Source organism: Equus quagga, chromosome 17 (genome assembly GCF_021613505.1).
Source record: "Equus quagga isolate Etosha38 chromosome 17, UCLA_HA_Equagga_1.0, whole genome shotgun sequence".
NCBI lineage: Eukaryota > Metazoa > Chordata > Mammalia > Perissodactyla > Equidae > Equus > Equus quagga.
In genome coordinates this window covers 3006733-3022379 of record NC_060283.1, presented here as the reverse complement: position 1 = coordinate 3022379, position 15647 = coordinate 3006733, and the positions used below count along the sequence as shown (strand labels likewise).

Genomic DNA, 15647 nt, shown 5'->3' with positions numbered 1-15647 from the left:
GTCAAGGGGTGCTCCATGCAAGAATGGTCCAGTGCTTTCGTGCCACATACGAGCATCTCTGACCAGGGGGGGCCCTGAAAAGAACACATCTTACCTGGAGGCATCGAAGCTGTCATACGAGCCGACCGTGTAATGCCTGAAGAGCTTCTTGCTGCGGTCTGCACGAGTTTCTGCACAGAGGGAAGAGAGACATCGTTTAGAAAAGTCACGGTCCCTGACTGCTGAAACCACGCGAGGCTGGCGGGGCTTCTCACTTATCTGACCTACGACAGGTGAGACCCGCTCTCCTGGGGAAAGATCTGGGAGGAAGACGAAGCCTCGTTCGGGGGTCTAACTTCGCAAAATCTGGGGAATGCATATGAGCCCCAGGGTGACTACTGAAGAGTCAAGGAGCTCCCTTCCAGAGTCCTGGGGTCCTTGGCTTGTGGAGGACGCAGGAGGAAGCACTCTGCAAAGAAGACAGGGGCATGCAAGCTCAAGCTGGGACAGCAGCAGCCCACGGGCACACGGAATCCGCTAGAACGGTATTCTCAAGTGATGCTGCTGAGCTTTCCAGCAAATCTGAGAACCTGTGAGGGATTGCCTTTGGGAAAAAACAATGTTTATTGTTATTTTTCTGATTACAGTTGCTTTCTCCTACAAAAAAAAAAAAAACGAACAAACATGATTAACATTCCTAATTAAGTTCTCTGCTCGCTTCCCTTACTCAGCAGATTTAGACGTAAATTTCATGGGAAATGATGTGAACGATGTAATTAGATTTAATAGACAGCTCGGGGCTGGAGGGAAAAAACAGACAACAACACACACACGAGAAATACGGCGGCTCATGATTCACGCAGGTTTAGATATTTTCCTCCTAAATAAGTACAGTCTTATTATTATATATATATATATTATTAATAAATATTAAAAAAATAGTCTCCCAGACAATCTCCTTCCTAAACTTTGGAAAAAAATACAGAGACATTATGCAAACGGACTTCAGGAAAAAAAGCTCAAAATCTCATTTAAACTCCTCTCTGTGGTCAGTCTCCTTGATCCTACAGTTCAAGGTGAAAGGATTTTATTCATACCCTCAAACACAAATTCTCAGTTCAAATGGGAACAAATGTCAGGGTCCTGAGAAGGTCAGAGCGATACCCCTCGGCTCCTTTTGTGCCTAGAGGCAGCCCTTTCAGCAAAATAAGCATGCTCCCTTTCTATATGGTGCGGAGTTGCCTTTTGGCGGGGTGAGAGGAGCAGATGTCCAGTCCAGGACTACATTTCCCAGCTCTCCTTGCAGCCAGGTGTGGCCATGTGACCAGTTCCCACCAATGGAATGTGAGCACATTCCATTGCAAGGGTTCGGTGGGGGGCCCTACCAAGCTTGACTTCTATGGAAGCCAGTGTGCTCTCCTTACTCTCTCTTCCTGCCTCTCCCAGCTCAAAGGTGTCGGGACCAACCCCCACGCCCCGAGGCCCTACAGGATGGTAGAATGCATCTAGCAGATGCCTGGGTCTCTGTGCATTGAACTGTTAAAGTGAGCAACAAACTTCTATGGCTTCAAGCTACACTCCAGGGATTTCTTTGTTACAGCGGCTAATGCTGCCTTAACTGATGTGTGGGCTGGGGTCTTCTGTGACTTGGCTCCCATTGGCCTCTCCACCCCTTTCCCATCACTCTCCTGGAGGCCCTGAGAATAGAAAACTTACAGTTCCCTGAACAGCGACATCTTCACCACCACCACCATCATCATCATCACAGACACTAATTGAGCGCTTACTGCATACCAGGCCCTGTCCTTAGTGCAGCTCCTGTATTCACTCATGTAACTGTCATCACCCTCCAGTGAGAGGGTGCACATGCCATTCAGCAGGCTCGACCAGAGCGAGTCCAGCCAGGGGCGGCCCCTCGCTTTCTGCTCCATTTTATGCCACCCTTCAAACTCCTGCTCGGGACCCTGAGAGTCCTCCCCGTGGAGGTAGCCACCCCGCCTCTGCTCGGCGTATCTCTGCTACCTCATCACCATCTTCGTCCTCACTAATGTTGATGGAGTCCTTGATCTGTGGCCATCTGGACTCATCCACTCGCTGGTCACAGCAGCCCAGCGAGGGAGGTGGGACGACTGGACCCCTTTCATGGCTGGTGATGACAAAGACTGCCCAGGCAGTCACACCCCTACTAAAAGGCAGGGTCAGGATGAGACTCCCGGCAGGCAGACGGGCTCCAGTGCCCAGGCTCAGAACCACCAGACCACACTATCTGACCCCTGGAGAGGATGCAAGTCCCTGGGCATTCTATGGTGCTCATGGGTGGGGGTTTGGACTTACTTCTCTCCATGTCACCCCCAGCATCTCACTCCTGGTAGAGACCCAATGTGAAGGCTTGCTGACCTAATCTGAACATCCCATTGTAAATTGGCCAATAAAACACACTGCATACCTCCAGGGCGGCCTGAGCACACGGGGCCCTGGCCAGGCCGGGCACTGCTCCAGCCGAGCTGCACGCACGTCCCTTGTGCTTGTCACTGGGACCAAATATGCCCAGACATTTTGTGTCCTCCTGCCCCTCCTCCTTGGCATCCTGCATAGTGCCCGGGTTCAATTCTAGTCATCAATCCTCAAGCCCACCTGGGAGCCAGGCGCTGTGCCCCAGACAGAGGGACAGGAGACTCAGCTCTGTTCTCTGGGGCTCAGAATCCTGAGAGTGGGGTGAGGGAGCCCAGGGACACTGACCTTCCGTGGGCTGGGCTGAGGGCCCCAGCAGTCAGATAACTGTGTGGAGGGAGCACGCGGGCCAGGCAATGCATCTAGTCAGGCCAGCCCCGCGACATCTGTGTGGGGCCCACAGATGCGACAGGCCCGGAGGGATAAATGGGATTGGAACCTCTTTGTGGAGTTAAGCAGAGTAGTTCACGAAGCCGCTGAAGGACCACGGGGACTGGCCGTTAATTATTATTATTACTCTTAATAGCGTCTGTTGCTTAATCCCCGCCCGCCAGCTCTGTGCTGGTTGTCTAGGGAACCACTGGTGCTGAGAGCTGATTGGTGCACGCCCCTGGCTGAGGTCAGAGGTTCCAGGTTCCAGGAGCAGACAGAGCGTGCGTGCGGACACGTGCCTGTGTTTACCAGAGGAAAAGGATGTTTCAGAAAGGGGCCTTTCCTGGGTCAGCCAGTGGGTCCCAGACTTCGGGATTTCATGGACCGATAAAATTTTAAACAAAGGAAGGAAGGGTATAGACCTGTTCAAGTTTTACCAAGTTTTTAATTTGGTTCAGTAAGGACACTTAAAAACACTAAGTCTCTCTTTGTTACCATAATTATTTTATAAAAGAAAGAGAATCTTTAGGGAGGATATTATCTCTGACCGCTTTGTGAAGAACCCTGCACAGGACTTCCCTGTCCTTTGGCTTCTGGAGGCGGTCATACCACTGCTCTGGGATACGCCCCTAGGGGGCAGGGAAGGGGTCCTGGGGGGACACTGTCATCACCATGATTATCACCACCACCATTACCATCACCATATCATCATCATCACCATCATCATCGACTTCATATCATCATCACCATCATCATCATCATATCATCAGCATCACAACCATCATCAGAGGAGGCTCAGAGAGGTTGAGTGAGTTGCCTAAGGTCACTGAGCTGGCAAGTGGCAGAGCCACTGCACAGGACAGTCTCCTGTGTCAGCGTCCACTTGGGGCTTCTGGGAGGGGGCCTAAGTCCAGGTGGCCTCCTCACCCTGCCATGCCATGTCCTGTGGACTCGCCCTAGCCCGACCTCAGTTCCCCACCTGGGAAGACAAGGGGTGGGCTAAATGGCTCCTGGGCCCCTTCCCCCGCTGTTAGGGTGCGCGCCTCACGTCACGTCCAGGCTTGGCCTCTGCTGGCTCCCTGGGACCTGCTGTCACTGTGTCGGGAGGTGGGGCTGCTGGCTACCTGGGCTGACTCCCTCCCAAGACTCACTGGACCTCACTGACACAAACGTGAGTCACAAATGAAACAGTGTGGCCTGGGCAGAGGGGAGGAGCAGGAGGAGGTCAGAAGCCAGGCCAGCATCCCTGTGGATCGATGACAGCAAAAAGGCACCCGGTTCTTCAAGGCGGCATCCGGGCCTCAGCTGGAACCCAGGCTGCTGTATGGACTTTCGAGATACTGGCCTCTGCGAGTCTAGCGTCGTGCAGCCCCTGTCCCTCCCCACGTTACAGCCAGGCCCGGGATGGGGCCCCCCCTCGGTGCCCAGTGCTTTACCCAGCTCAGCAGGTCTCCAGGGCAACAGTGTGTCCGGAGGAGTCTGCACCAGCCCCCATGGCTGTGGCGGGAATGGCCCCTGCCGTGTGTCTCTGGGTCTGCCCTGCCCTTGCCCAGCACCGGGAGCAGGAGGGACAAAGGAGACACCATATGCCAAGCCGGGGACTGAGAAGGTGACCGTGCTGCTGTCGCACACCTCCCAGAATGCCTCACGCCTGCAGGCGGTGGTTAAGTAAGGTTTGTCTTGAGACCCCACCATCCCAGGGCACGCCAGCGGCAGACACTGGGGCCTCCAGCTGCCTCAATGTCGGGAAAAGGGACAGGCGTCCTGCTCTTTGAGGGCCCCCATGGGATGCATCTGGAGGAACTGGGGCCTCGAGGGGACTTGAGGCAGCAAGGGTCCATTGGCTGGCAGGTCCCGGGGTAGCCGTCCGTCATTCGGATGTGGCCATGGACAGGCATATTTGGAGGCTGTACGGCGGCCAGCCTGGTCACTCACACACCCAACGCATCCCACCTCAGCCTCCTGGGTGTGGTCCCAGGTCCCAGGGCTCCTCCAGAGGTCCCAACAGGAAACCTCAGGGCCCCCATATCTGCCTCCACCCTCCTTCCCACACTATCACCCTCTGTCCTCCACTTGCATTAAAATGAGAGGCCAGCCACACCCTTAAAATCACTGTCCACGTGGAGAAGGCTTCCCCTTCTCCTGGGGATGCCCCTCCTTTGTCCTTTGGGTCCAGCCCTTTCCCCGTCCCAGCCATGTGGTCAGGTGAGGCTGCTCACCCCGTCCCCACCCCCACCGCCCAGCCCTGGGCTCCTGGTTGGCAGTGCAGCCTGGCAGGCCGTCCCTCAGAGGATAGGCATGTGACCCAGCTGTGACGATGAGGCCTTAATCTTACTGCTGGGATTTCTGCTTTTGAGGCCACCATGGGGGGCGACACGCTGTCCGAGAATGAGTCACACAGAGGACGGCAGAGCAGCCGGGTGGAGGGAGGGAGGCGGACTGACCGACTGCCCTGATGACATGGTTGGAACCCCTGCATCCAGCCGCACCCGACTTTTCAGTTACACAAATCACATACACTTCCTTTTGGGCTTAAGACAATTTAGCGTCCTGCTGTTTACAGCTAAAAGAGCTTAGAGCAACACAGTAATGCATCTCATCATTCGAGACCACAGCCGATGGCCAGGAAACAGCCACCCAAGCTGTGGCACATCCATTGATCTTGTCTGCCCTCATTCCTTCCCTGGGGAAACGCCTGCTCCCTTCACCACGTGGGGGTCCTGGAGGAGCTGGCCATCATCATCCTGCTGGACTCTCTCTGGACCCTGTCATTGGTACTGAGGGACCCATGGCCCTTGCAGGGCCAGCTGGCCTTTTCCTGAGATGTTCTGTGGTCTGGATGCTAAGGACGGTGATCTTGGCTTCCTTATGGGGCATAAGTCCAGGGACATGGGCTGTGGGCAGCTAGTGGCCACCACACCACACTGCAGGGAGAAGCAACCTAAAAATGCAGCTAGCATTCAGCCAGCGGGAGGCAGGGCTGAGAACCCAGGTCGGGGACAGAGAGACACAAAGGCCTTGGTGCCGAAAATACCCGGGTCTTGGCTGTGGTGGTCATGAGGGCTGCTCATCAAACATTTCTGGCTTTCTTCCCCCTGGGCACGTAAGATCCTTGAAATTAGTTTTGGTCAATGAGTTCTGAGAAGAAGTGACTTATGTCACTTTCTGGACGGACGGAGCATTTAATTCCCAATGCAAGACACCCCGCCCCCAGCATTGTGGGCATGGTGACCGAAACATCTGAGATGGTGGTTGGCCCATCAGTCGGGGTCCCGACGTGAGTCCCCTGGGACACAGGAAGCACATGCAGCATGAGTGAGAAATTAACCTTTGGGGTTTTAGGCCATCGAGATTAGGGCCTGTTTGTTACGGCAGCTTTACCTAGCCCCAGCTGACGGATGCAGACCACGCATGGCCTTCTCGGTCATGGGAGCCAGCTCATTCCATGTATTCTCAGGCCTGGCAGTGCTGGCTTTCTGTCCCCAGCAACCAGAAGAGTCCTGGAAAGCAGGGAGAGGAAGACCAGAGAAAATTAAGGCAAAGGCACAGTTTGCCCCCCGGTTGGGAGAATGCCCATACTTTCCAGGAGAAAGTGGAAAAGCCCCAGCAGACAATGGAACCTGTCCCAGTAAACATGCACAGAGCGTGGAACAGTAGCACATGCCTTGACGTGCCTCAGAGGAAACGGCCTCTCTGCTTATGATAAAGGAGGTACATAAAATAAGCGACCGAAAGGGAACTATTGACCTGTGTGAATCCTTAACCATGTAGAAGTTTCTTGAACACAAGAAACGAGTTGTCTGCAACCAGGCCTGCCCTCTTAGCCAGTGCCAGGCTCAATGCCTCATACAGCAGGTGTTAAGAAATGTTTGTAGTCACACACAGCTTGGAGGCCAGCAGTCACTATCACCCTAGTCTGAATGACCGTCATCTCTCGCCCGGACCGTTGCAGTGGCCTCCTGTATCCCTGCTTCCAGGCTTGTCCCTCCCTTTAGCAATCTACAATTTACAAAAGATGGAAATCAGGTGATGTCGCTTACGTGCCCAGGGGGAAGAAAGCCAGAAATGTTTGATGAGCAGCCCTCATGACCACCACAGCCAAGACCCGGGTATTTTCGGCACCAAGGCCTTTGTGTCTTTGCTGCTTAACATTTTCAAACAGTTTCCCAATGGAATTAGAATCACATCCAGGTGTCCCCTGATGACACGGGCCTGATGCTACGTGGCCCCGCCTGCTTTTCTGCCCTCCCCTCCCCAATCACTCCACACTTGCCGTATTGGCCTCTTTCTTTGTTCCTTGAACATGACGAGCTCATCTGTACCTCGGGGCCTTTGCACTTGCCAGACTGTCTGGAGGGTTCTTTCTCCAGCTCAGGTTCACTGCACTTATCCCACCTCTGACCACAGCCTGGGAGGTAGGAGATGCTCAGGAACCATAACTGAACAAAGGGACAGCAACCACACGCCCCTGGACCCTCTGCTCCTATTCCCCGTTGGTGGTTTCACCTCCTTGGGTGTGACTGTGACGGGTTGAGGACACAGCACGCAATGCTGAATTTAGCATCTCCTGGCGTCTGCTGGAGGAGTAGACCTTGTGGGGCAGCTTGTCCCACGACCTGAGAAATCTGAGTTCTAGTCCTGGCCTCGGCAGTGACCACATGACCTTCTCGCTCTACCTCCCGGGCCCTCACCTTCAACCTTCGACCTTTGACTCTGGCACCAGACAGCTGGACAGAACGACTCCCGAGGCCCTGACCCCTCAACACGACTCTCGTCCTCAGTCCACAAGGTAACTGGGGGCTGCCCCCTTCCCGGGAGAGGGCCGTGCGCCCGGGCGCCCCCGCAGGCCGTGTTTAAGCTGATGGGCCCTAAAAGGTTTTTTTTTAATGGCCTAGAAAAATCTACATGGAAACCTAGAAATTCCATCCCCTATATCTCTTGCGACTCAGGGAACGGAGTGACAGATTGCATGACAAGCTTCAGACTGTCGGCATTTAAAATTAGCCCTTTCTGCGGAGCCCCTGGGAAGAGGACCCCGTAGGACTTGGCAAGGAAGCCAGGGTGGGGCATCCGCAGAGAATCCAATGGCCTCAGACCCGTAGGTGTGACAGTTCCTGAAAAAGGATATAAGAAGAGGAGATTTCTCAAAGGGACTTACTAAGACTCTGAAATGGCAAAAAATAATTGACAAGGACAGGTGGGGAGCAGGAGGGCGGGAGGGCCAGGAGACAGCCCCGCTGAGAGGGCACGAGGCCGACGTGGGGCCGAGGCCACCGTGAACACGCTGGCCCCTTATCCCAAGCCAGGTTCCCTGTGGGATGGTCCCCTCGCTCACAGAATGCCCGTGGACAGGAGCGGCCGGGAAGACAGGCCACGACAGCCTGCATTTAGACAAAGCAAACGTGAGGCTAAGTCCCTTCTGGCTGCGTGGCCCCGGGCAGGAAACAGCCTCTCTGAGCCTCAGTTTCCCCATCTGTAATATGGGGCCAGAGCAGAATGGGCCTTACAGAGTTGTGGTGAGGAGGAAACGCAATCACGCTTCTAAGGGGGTCCCTTTCCCAGCGCTGGGCCCCGAGCGGCTGTCAAGGACTGTCGGCTGTTGTCGTTATCTGGGAATTCATCTTGGTGTTGCCTGTCTACACCCCTCTGTAAAAGCATCCTTCTGCCCTCTGGACAGAAGAAGACCCCGACCATATCTGCACACGGAATGTCACGCCCTGGTCGGAGCTGCCAGGCCTGGTCCAGCAGACCCTGTCCTGGGCATCTGGATTAGAAGTGGGACAGTCTCTGCTCCCTGTCTGAACTGAGGCCATCTCGACTCAGGTGCTGAGGCTGTCACTGTGGGAAAACTCGGTGGGGGGGGGGGGGGGGAGGAGGGAGGGAGACTGAGGCAAGAGGCCCGGGGGAAAGATGATGCACGTGTGGCCCTGGAGAGAGGCAGCTGAGCAGTCCTGGCTCCCAACAAGGCCCCGTCCTGCTTCCAGAACCTGTTTCCAGAACCAGGGGAGGCTGGGCCACACACCCTGCCCTTGGGGCCCAGGAAAGGCCCCTGCATCCTCAGAGTGGAGCACGTTTCTTCATGTAACCCAGCTCACGCGGGTTTTAAGTTTCCTGCAACCAAAAGAAGGTTGCCTTTCGGTTACTGCTGCTCTGGGTAGAAACGGTAGTTACCCAAGCGGACAGTGATGGTGTCTCTGCGTTTCATCACAGGGCCTGGCTTGGTGGCCCGTCTACCACGATAGCGGGCTAGCCAGGGTGGTCCTAGATACTGTATGGCTTTGGGCATCCTTGCCTCCAGTTCCTAAATACTGGTATTTACTGTGACAATCAGCAGACCCTCCTACATGGTCTTAAACAAGCCTAGGGGGCAGTATACCCCTCAATGAGAACCATGGTCCCAGCCAGTCGCCGACATTCCTGGATTATCTCTCGTCCAAGAGCAGTTAACAATGACCACACTGAGGGCACTGGACATGCACAGAGTCCAGGTGTCTCTTCTCCATGACAAAGACCCTGGGATTGGCCACAGACGAGAGATGAACTGCAAAGATGAAACACTTCGGGCTCACGCTGCCTCGGCTGGCCCGCCATGAGGGAGGATCATGTACGAGGATGCTCTGAGCTCTCTGTTCTTTCTGCTCCGTTCTGTTCATTTCCTCAAGCACAATATCCGAAATTTACTTTGTCCATTGACCAAAAACCCAGAAACTACGGACAAGTTGTAATAAGGCAGCATCGTGTCCCTTAAGAGGAGATCAAAGGAATATGGATTTACAGCTCCTCTGCCAAGCCAACCACTGGGAAGCTTTTAAAATATGAAAGAAGAGGGCCGGCCCAGTGGTGCAGCAGTTAAGTTCACACATTCTGCTTTGGCGGCCTGGGGTTCGCAGGTTCAGATCCCGGGTGCAGACACGGCACCGCTTGGCACGCCATGCTGTGGTAGGTGTCCCACATATAAAGTAGAAGAAGATGGGCACAGATGTGAGCCCAGGGCCAGTCTTCCTCAGCAAAAGAGGAGGATTGGCAGCAAATGTTAGCTCAGGGCTAATGTTCCTCAAAAAAAAAAAAAAATATATATATATATATATGAAAGAAGGAATTCAAATTCATGTGAATTCTGACAGATTCGTCCCGAGGTGAACGGAGAGCTAAATTATGCGTCAATGCAGCTCAGGCCTCGAAAACACATGAAAGTGGCCCCAGGATCCTGGGAAGGTTATTAAACAACACAGTGGCTAGACTGAGAGTGAGTGATGGCTGGAGGTGACTTCTGAACTGGGAAGAGTTCTTTCAGAGGATTGCGTCCCCCTGTCCCGTCTTGGCCGAGGAAGGGCACACGAGAGGGCTTTACGAAACAGGAAGGGCTGGAGAGAGAGTGGGGGGAAAGGAGACGTACGAGGCTGGCTTGCAGGCAGAAGTTAAGACGAGGCCACCACCGTCACCCCCGGCGTGACTCCCGGCATAATGTCAGGTTGTACGGCCCAAGGAGAAGATCCAGGAGGGACTCACCTGATCTCATGGGCCCTTTAAGAGAAAATGATTTCTCCACCTGTGGAGAAGGGAAGAGCGACTCGAAGCCTGAGAAGGACATGAGGTGGCCTGGCTGGTTTGAGGACGGAGGGGGCCACAGGAGGAGTGTGGGTGACCCACAGGAGCTGAGAGTCCGCCAGGAAACGGGGCCCCCGTCCTACAGCCCAGGGGAACTGAATCCCGTCAACAACCCAACGTGCTCAAGGCGGGTTCTCCCCAGAGGCTGCAGCCAAAGCCCAGCCCGGTGACACCCCGACTTGGGCCCCAAGGGACCCTGAGCACGGAATCCAGGCCAGCCCACCTGCTCTGCTGGCCCACAGAGCCATGAGCCAGTCCACGGCCGGTGTCGAGAGCTGCTCAGCTGGTGGTCACTTGCTCGCAGCACAGACACTGGTGGAGCTGGGGTTACAGGTTTCTTCAGAGTTCTGTCTGTTTCTCTGAAGATTTAGCTTCCACGTCACCAAAAGGGGAGAGAGAGACAGAGAGACACAAAGACAGAGAGACAGAAAGAGACACAGAGACAGAGAAACAGAGATAGGGAGAGACAGAGATAGACAGAAACAGAGAGACAGAAATAGAGATAGAGACAGAGACACAGAGAGACACACAGAAACAGAGAGAGAAACAGAGAAACACAGAGACAGAGATAGAGACAGAGACATAGAGAGAAAGAGACAGAAACAGAGAGACACAGAGACAGATAGAGAGACAGACACATAGAGAAAGAGGGAGAGAGAGAGACACAGAGCGACAAAGCAACAGAGAGACAGAGACAGAAACAGAGAGAGGGGAGAGAGACAGAGGGGAAAGTGAAGCTCTGGAACCTTCCCCATCATCTCCCCACTATCCCCCCCACCCCTTGATCCATGTCCTCTCTTGACTCTCATTCTTGGCTCCTCATCCTAAAGAGGCAGACACCGCAGGAGCGGCAACCTGAGCAGGTGGGGACAGCCCTGTTCCCTCACCGGGGAGGCTGCAGCTCCTGGGCGCCCCCTCCGTGGCTGGCCTGGAGTCCGACGTGATGGGGCCAGCCCTGCTTGGCGGTTCCCCTGCCATGTCACAGGCTTCGGGCCACCCGGCTGTGCAGCGTGGCCGGGCTGTCAAACTCCGAACGCCCCGGTGCTCTGCAGCCACACGCCGCCCTCCCACACGGGCTCCTGCCATCTCCGGCATGTTTTAAATCAGACGCCGTGGAGACGACACCACGGGCTGGTGAGCCAAAAGCGGGATCGGAACCACAAGAAGGAAAGAACTTACCGACGGGGATGAAGACAGAAATAACTTTTCTTTTTTAAAACCAAAGACGCCGACAGGCTCCTTAAAAAGTGCAGAAACACACAGCCAGGAACGCGGGCAGAAGCCAGCAGTGGGCACAAAGACAGGCCGGCCGGACATCGGTTTGTGGGGCCGGGTTGTGAGGACCACGGTGGGCTGGCAGATGGTTCCGAGCTCACCGTCACCTCCCACCCAGGCCAGACCCCAGCCGGCAAAAAAAGGGGCAGGCTAGATTGTGACGGGCTCGCTGGTGCCAGAGCAGGGCACAGAAGGGGGCAGAGGGTGGGGAGCACTGAGCACGGAGCCAGCACACTGGGGTCCCAGGCCCAGCTTCCCCACTGCAGATCGCGGTTCTCTGCTAACAGGTGCGCCGAGCCTGCCGCCGAGGACATGGAGGTCACGGGCCTCACCTCGGAGAAACCCACTGTGGGGCACAGACTTTGATTTGAAAAGGGACACTTAGCACACTCATATCCCTGGCAGCCTCGGTTCCACCGTTTATTTGCTAAATCAGCTGCAGGTCACTTGTGCAGCACCTTCCGGGGGCCCAGTGCAGCCCCGGAATGCGAGGGGAAAGGCACAGAGGGACTCCACACCACGCCCACCTGAGGACGGAGATGGAAACAACAGGAATTCGTCCTCTTCCAGTTCTGTCGGCTACAAACCAACCCAGGTCTCGCTGGGCTAAAATCAAGGTGTGGGCGGTGTTGGTTCCTTCTGGAGGCTCCAGGACGGAAGTCGTTCCTTTGCCTTTTCCAGCTTCAAGGGGCGCCTGCATTCTGTGGCTCGTGGCCCCTTCCTCCATCTGCAAAGCCAGCAAAGGTGGGTCGCGTCCTCAAACCCCATCACTCTGATTCTGGACTCTGTGCCCCCTCTTCCAGTTTTAAGGAGGCTTGGGATTGCCTTGGACTCTCCTGGATAATCCAGGATAATCGTTTTATCTTAAAGTCGGCTGATAGGCGACCTCTGTTCCATCTGTGACCTGACTGCCCCTCCGCCATGTGTCCCGACACATTCACAGGTTCCAAACATTAGGACGTGGACATCTTTGGGGGCCATTATTCTGCCCACCACAACCGCAGAGAGGCACAGGTGGGTGAGACCTGCTCAGAAAACTACTTAAATCCGTGCTAGTTAAGGAGCTCAGAATCTTGCTTTCAGGTCAGAAAGTACCCAAGGGAAAGAGCAGTGGTTTTCCAGGAAATGCATCCCTTGGTCGCAGGTACAAGACAGAGCACAGTCCGAATTCTGGGTCTGCCAGAACTCAAGTGAGACCCAACGTGGGCGCCCAATCCTTCTGACACCCCATCTTGTCCTCTGTGACATGGCGGGACACGGTCCTTATCCCGGACGTGAGCTGGTTTGCTCTGTCCTTGCACGATGGTTCCTCCTTCAGCTCAGAGGACCGGGCTCTGCACAACGGACAGCACTTTTTTTCCTTGCACGTCTGCAGGCCCACGTGCCCCGGGGCCACGCTCTTCCCTCCCACCTCCCCACCCCGCGGAAGCGTCTGGTTTCCGGTAGTTGGAACGGCCTATATGGTGGCTATGGCACCAACAAGCAACTGAGTCATTGGTTTCTATTTATTCCCAGCTCCCCGGAGTATCTCTCTGCCCCTCCCTGTGTGTGCACATGTGTGTGCACACGTATGCGGCTGTACCATCTGACCACTTCTCCCTCCTTGCACAGGACTGGGAACACCGGCTGAGCATCCACACCTCCCGGGGACGACCCAGCAGCAAGGGGCTGCATTAAATTTTCTAAAATAACCACGAGCTTTGAATTCTCTCTAAGTCGGCATGGGTGTGTGTGGGCACGGGGAGTGCCAGCCGTAGCCAACCCTTCAGGGCACATGTCGACGGGTCCCAAACACTCGGGCACCTTGCAATAGCCAAATCCACAGGCTCCAACACCCAAAGGCAGAAGGCGCTGGCATGCGGGCGGATGCTCCTTCCCAGATAAACAGAAATGACTGCAGAGAGCTGGACACACCCAGCACGGCTTTTTTTTCTGGCTCATCCCAGTCAATTGCCGGTTGTATTGTAAGCTGACAGAAAACACCTTAGGAATGAACAGTAGTTGCATTACCGAGTGAGCGGAAAGCTGCTTTTGTAATTGTAACTTCACGAAGCAATCTTTTCCCCGGGCGCAGCTGCGTGCTCCCTCCTGGAGCCTCTCGTGGCAGCGGGTTTGGGTCCCAACCCACCAAGGCCCACCGGCACCAGCTTCTACTCAGCCACAGGAGCGATGCCCTCACGTGCTAGGTATTCCAGGGCGCCCGGGCGTGAGGGCTGTGGCTCAGCTGGGATGCCTGGAAAATGGTCAGAATGCAGGAGTACCCAAAGCGGGAGAGAGGCCAGCCTCCGGAGGCAGAGCTCCAGGAAGAGGACAGGAGGGAGATAAGCCCAGGCGCCAGGCATAGCACCACCGCCGTCCTCGTCCTGCCCCATCGCCCGCCATCACCATCGTAGGTAACTCTTACCATGCGCCATGCACTGTTCTACGTGCAAAACACAAGAACTCCTTTTAATGCTCCCAGAAACCCTGCTCGGTAAGGAATGACCCTGTCCAGGGTGAGGAAGCGAGAGCCACTGGGCTTTAGCAGCAACTGAGATTCCCAGCCAGCTGCTCCAGCTCCTGAGCTGGTCCTAACCATTGCCCTGCACTGCCTCGCACACCTGGGAGGAGAGCCCTCCCTCCGCCCTGCGCTGACAAACGCTCTCTGTTGGCTCACTCAACAGCTCTTTCCAAGGCTCCCTCCTTTCTCCCCCATAGGGGCAGGGCAGCCAAGAACACCGTTTTCCCAACACCGCCCAGGAGTGGCCTCGTGGCTGGGTGCCCACCAATGAGACGGGAGCAGGTGTCTACTGGGAGGGGCTTCCTTTCCCAAACCAGGCCTCCCCAGAGCAGAGTACCCTTTCCCTTCTGGAATGTGGAAGCGGCTCAGCAGCCACGCTGCCCCCTTGGGAGGACGGAGGATGTGCGGCAGGAAGAGAGAGCTGGGGTGTGGCCCCCGTCTTCTCATTGCGTGCGATGAGCAAAGCTCAGTTTCTACGATGTCTGTTTCTGGAAGGCAACCCAGCACTGTCCCGACTGCAAAGCCACCGACAGCCCCGGGAGCCAGGCGCTGTCATTAAGAGAGGAGGCACTGGGGTGCGGAAAGGTGAAATGACGTTCTCAAGTCCCACAGCTCCTGAGTGATGGAGCCGGCTTTTAGGCTGCTCCCCTAGCTCCTAGCTGTAACCACGCAGCAGCTCCCCGAGGCAAGTCTGTGCTACCCAGGGGAAAACCGGGTGCAGCTGGATGATTTCCAAGGTCGCCCAGCTCACAAGCACAGGGCTGGGATCCGAACCCCGGCTCCGTGACTCAAGGTCACGCCATACATGCGACTGCATCCTCCCCGTTGCATTCTTAAAGGACACACCTTAGAGAGGAGTAGCGCGCTGTAGATAATGCTTTACGACGCTACACTTGAGAATTCTCAGGGAATGCAGGAAGAGCCTGGAACCACAGGCCTTGGAGTTAAGGACCTCCATTGGAGAATGAGTAGGGACTTGCCCAAGGTCACACCACAGGGACTCACCTCCTGACACTCGGCTCTCCATTCCTGCTCTCCTGCATCTTGCATCCCTCAGCGGGCACCACCTGCCCTGGGCACCCAGTGCTCATGGGGGGTGGTCTGCAGCCCTGTTTTGCTCACCTCTTCCCATCTTGCCTCTCTTGGGCTACGCAAGGCTGGGACACCACTGGCTGGGAAGCTGAGCTCAGTTCCTGGCGCCGTCTCCCCATCCGCACCCTCCCAAATTGGTTGGACAGATGACTAAGGCTGCTGGTTGTCAATGAGCTGGTTTCTACTCTATAGTAATTAGAATGCTTTAAGAAAAGTCAGCCCAGGCAGCTAGGTGGAAGCGTTGATGCCGATACACAGAGCCAGGCTGGCAGTTTAAGGGGTAATCACAGTAAATGGTGGACTCGGTGCCTGGACGGCACGTTGCTGCTCAGCTTGGTCGGAGCGTCCGTATCGAGGAGGACCCCGTTTC

The 15647-nt window shown here is 55.5% G+C and overlaps 1 protein-coding gene across 8 annotated transcripts in view; it reads right to left on the bottom strand.

Annotated features, from left to right (window-relative positions):
• Positions 1–15647, bottom strand: part of SHANK2 (SH3 and multiple ankyrin repeat domains 2) — a 559847-nt gene that overhangs the window by 205237 nt on the left and 338963 nt on the right. For all 8 annotated transcript variants that reach the window (XM_046643796.1, XM_046643794.1, XM_046643795.1 and 5 more), the window contains one exon: positions 95–170. In XM_046643796.1, coding sequence (XP_046499752.1) covers positions 95–170 — 76 coding nt within the window. The remainder of the gene's footprint in view (positions 1–94; positions 171–15647) is intronic.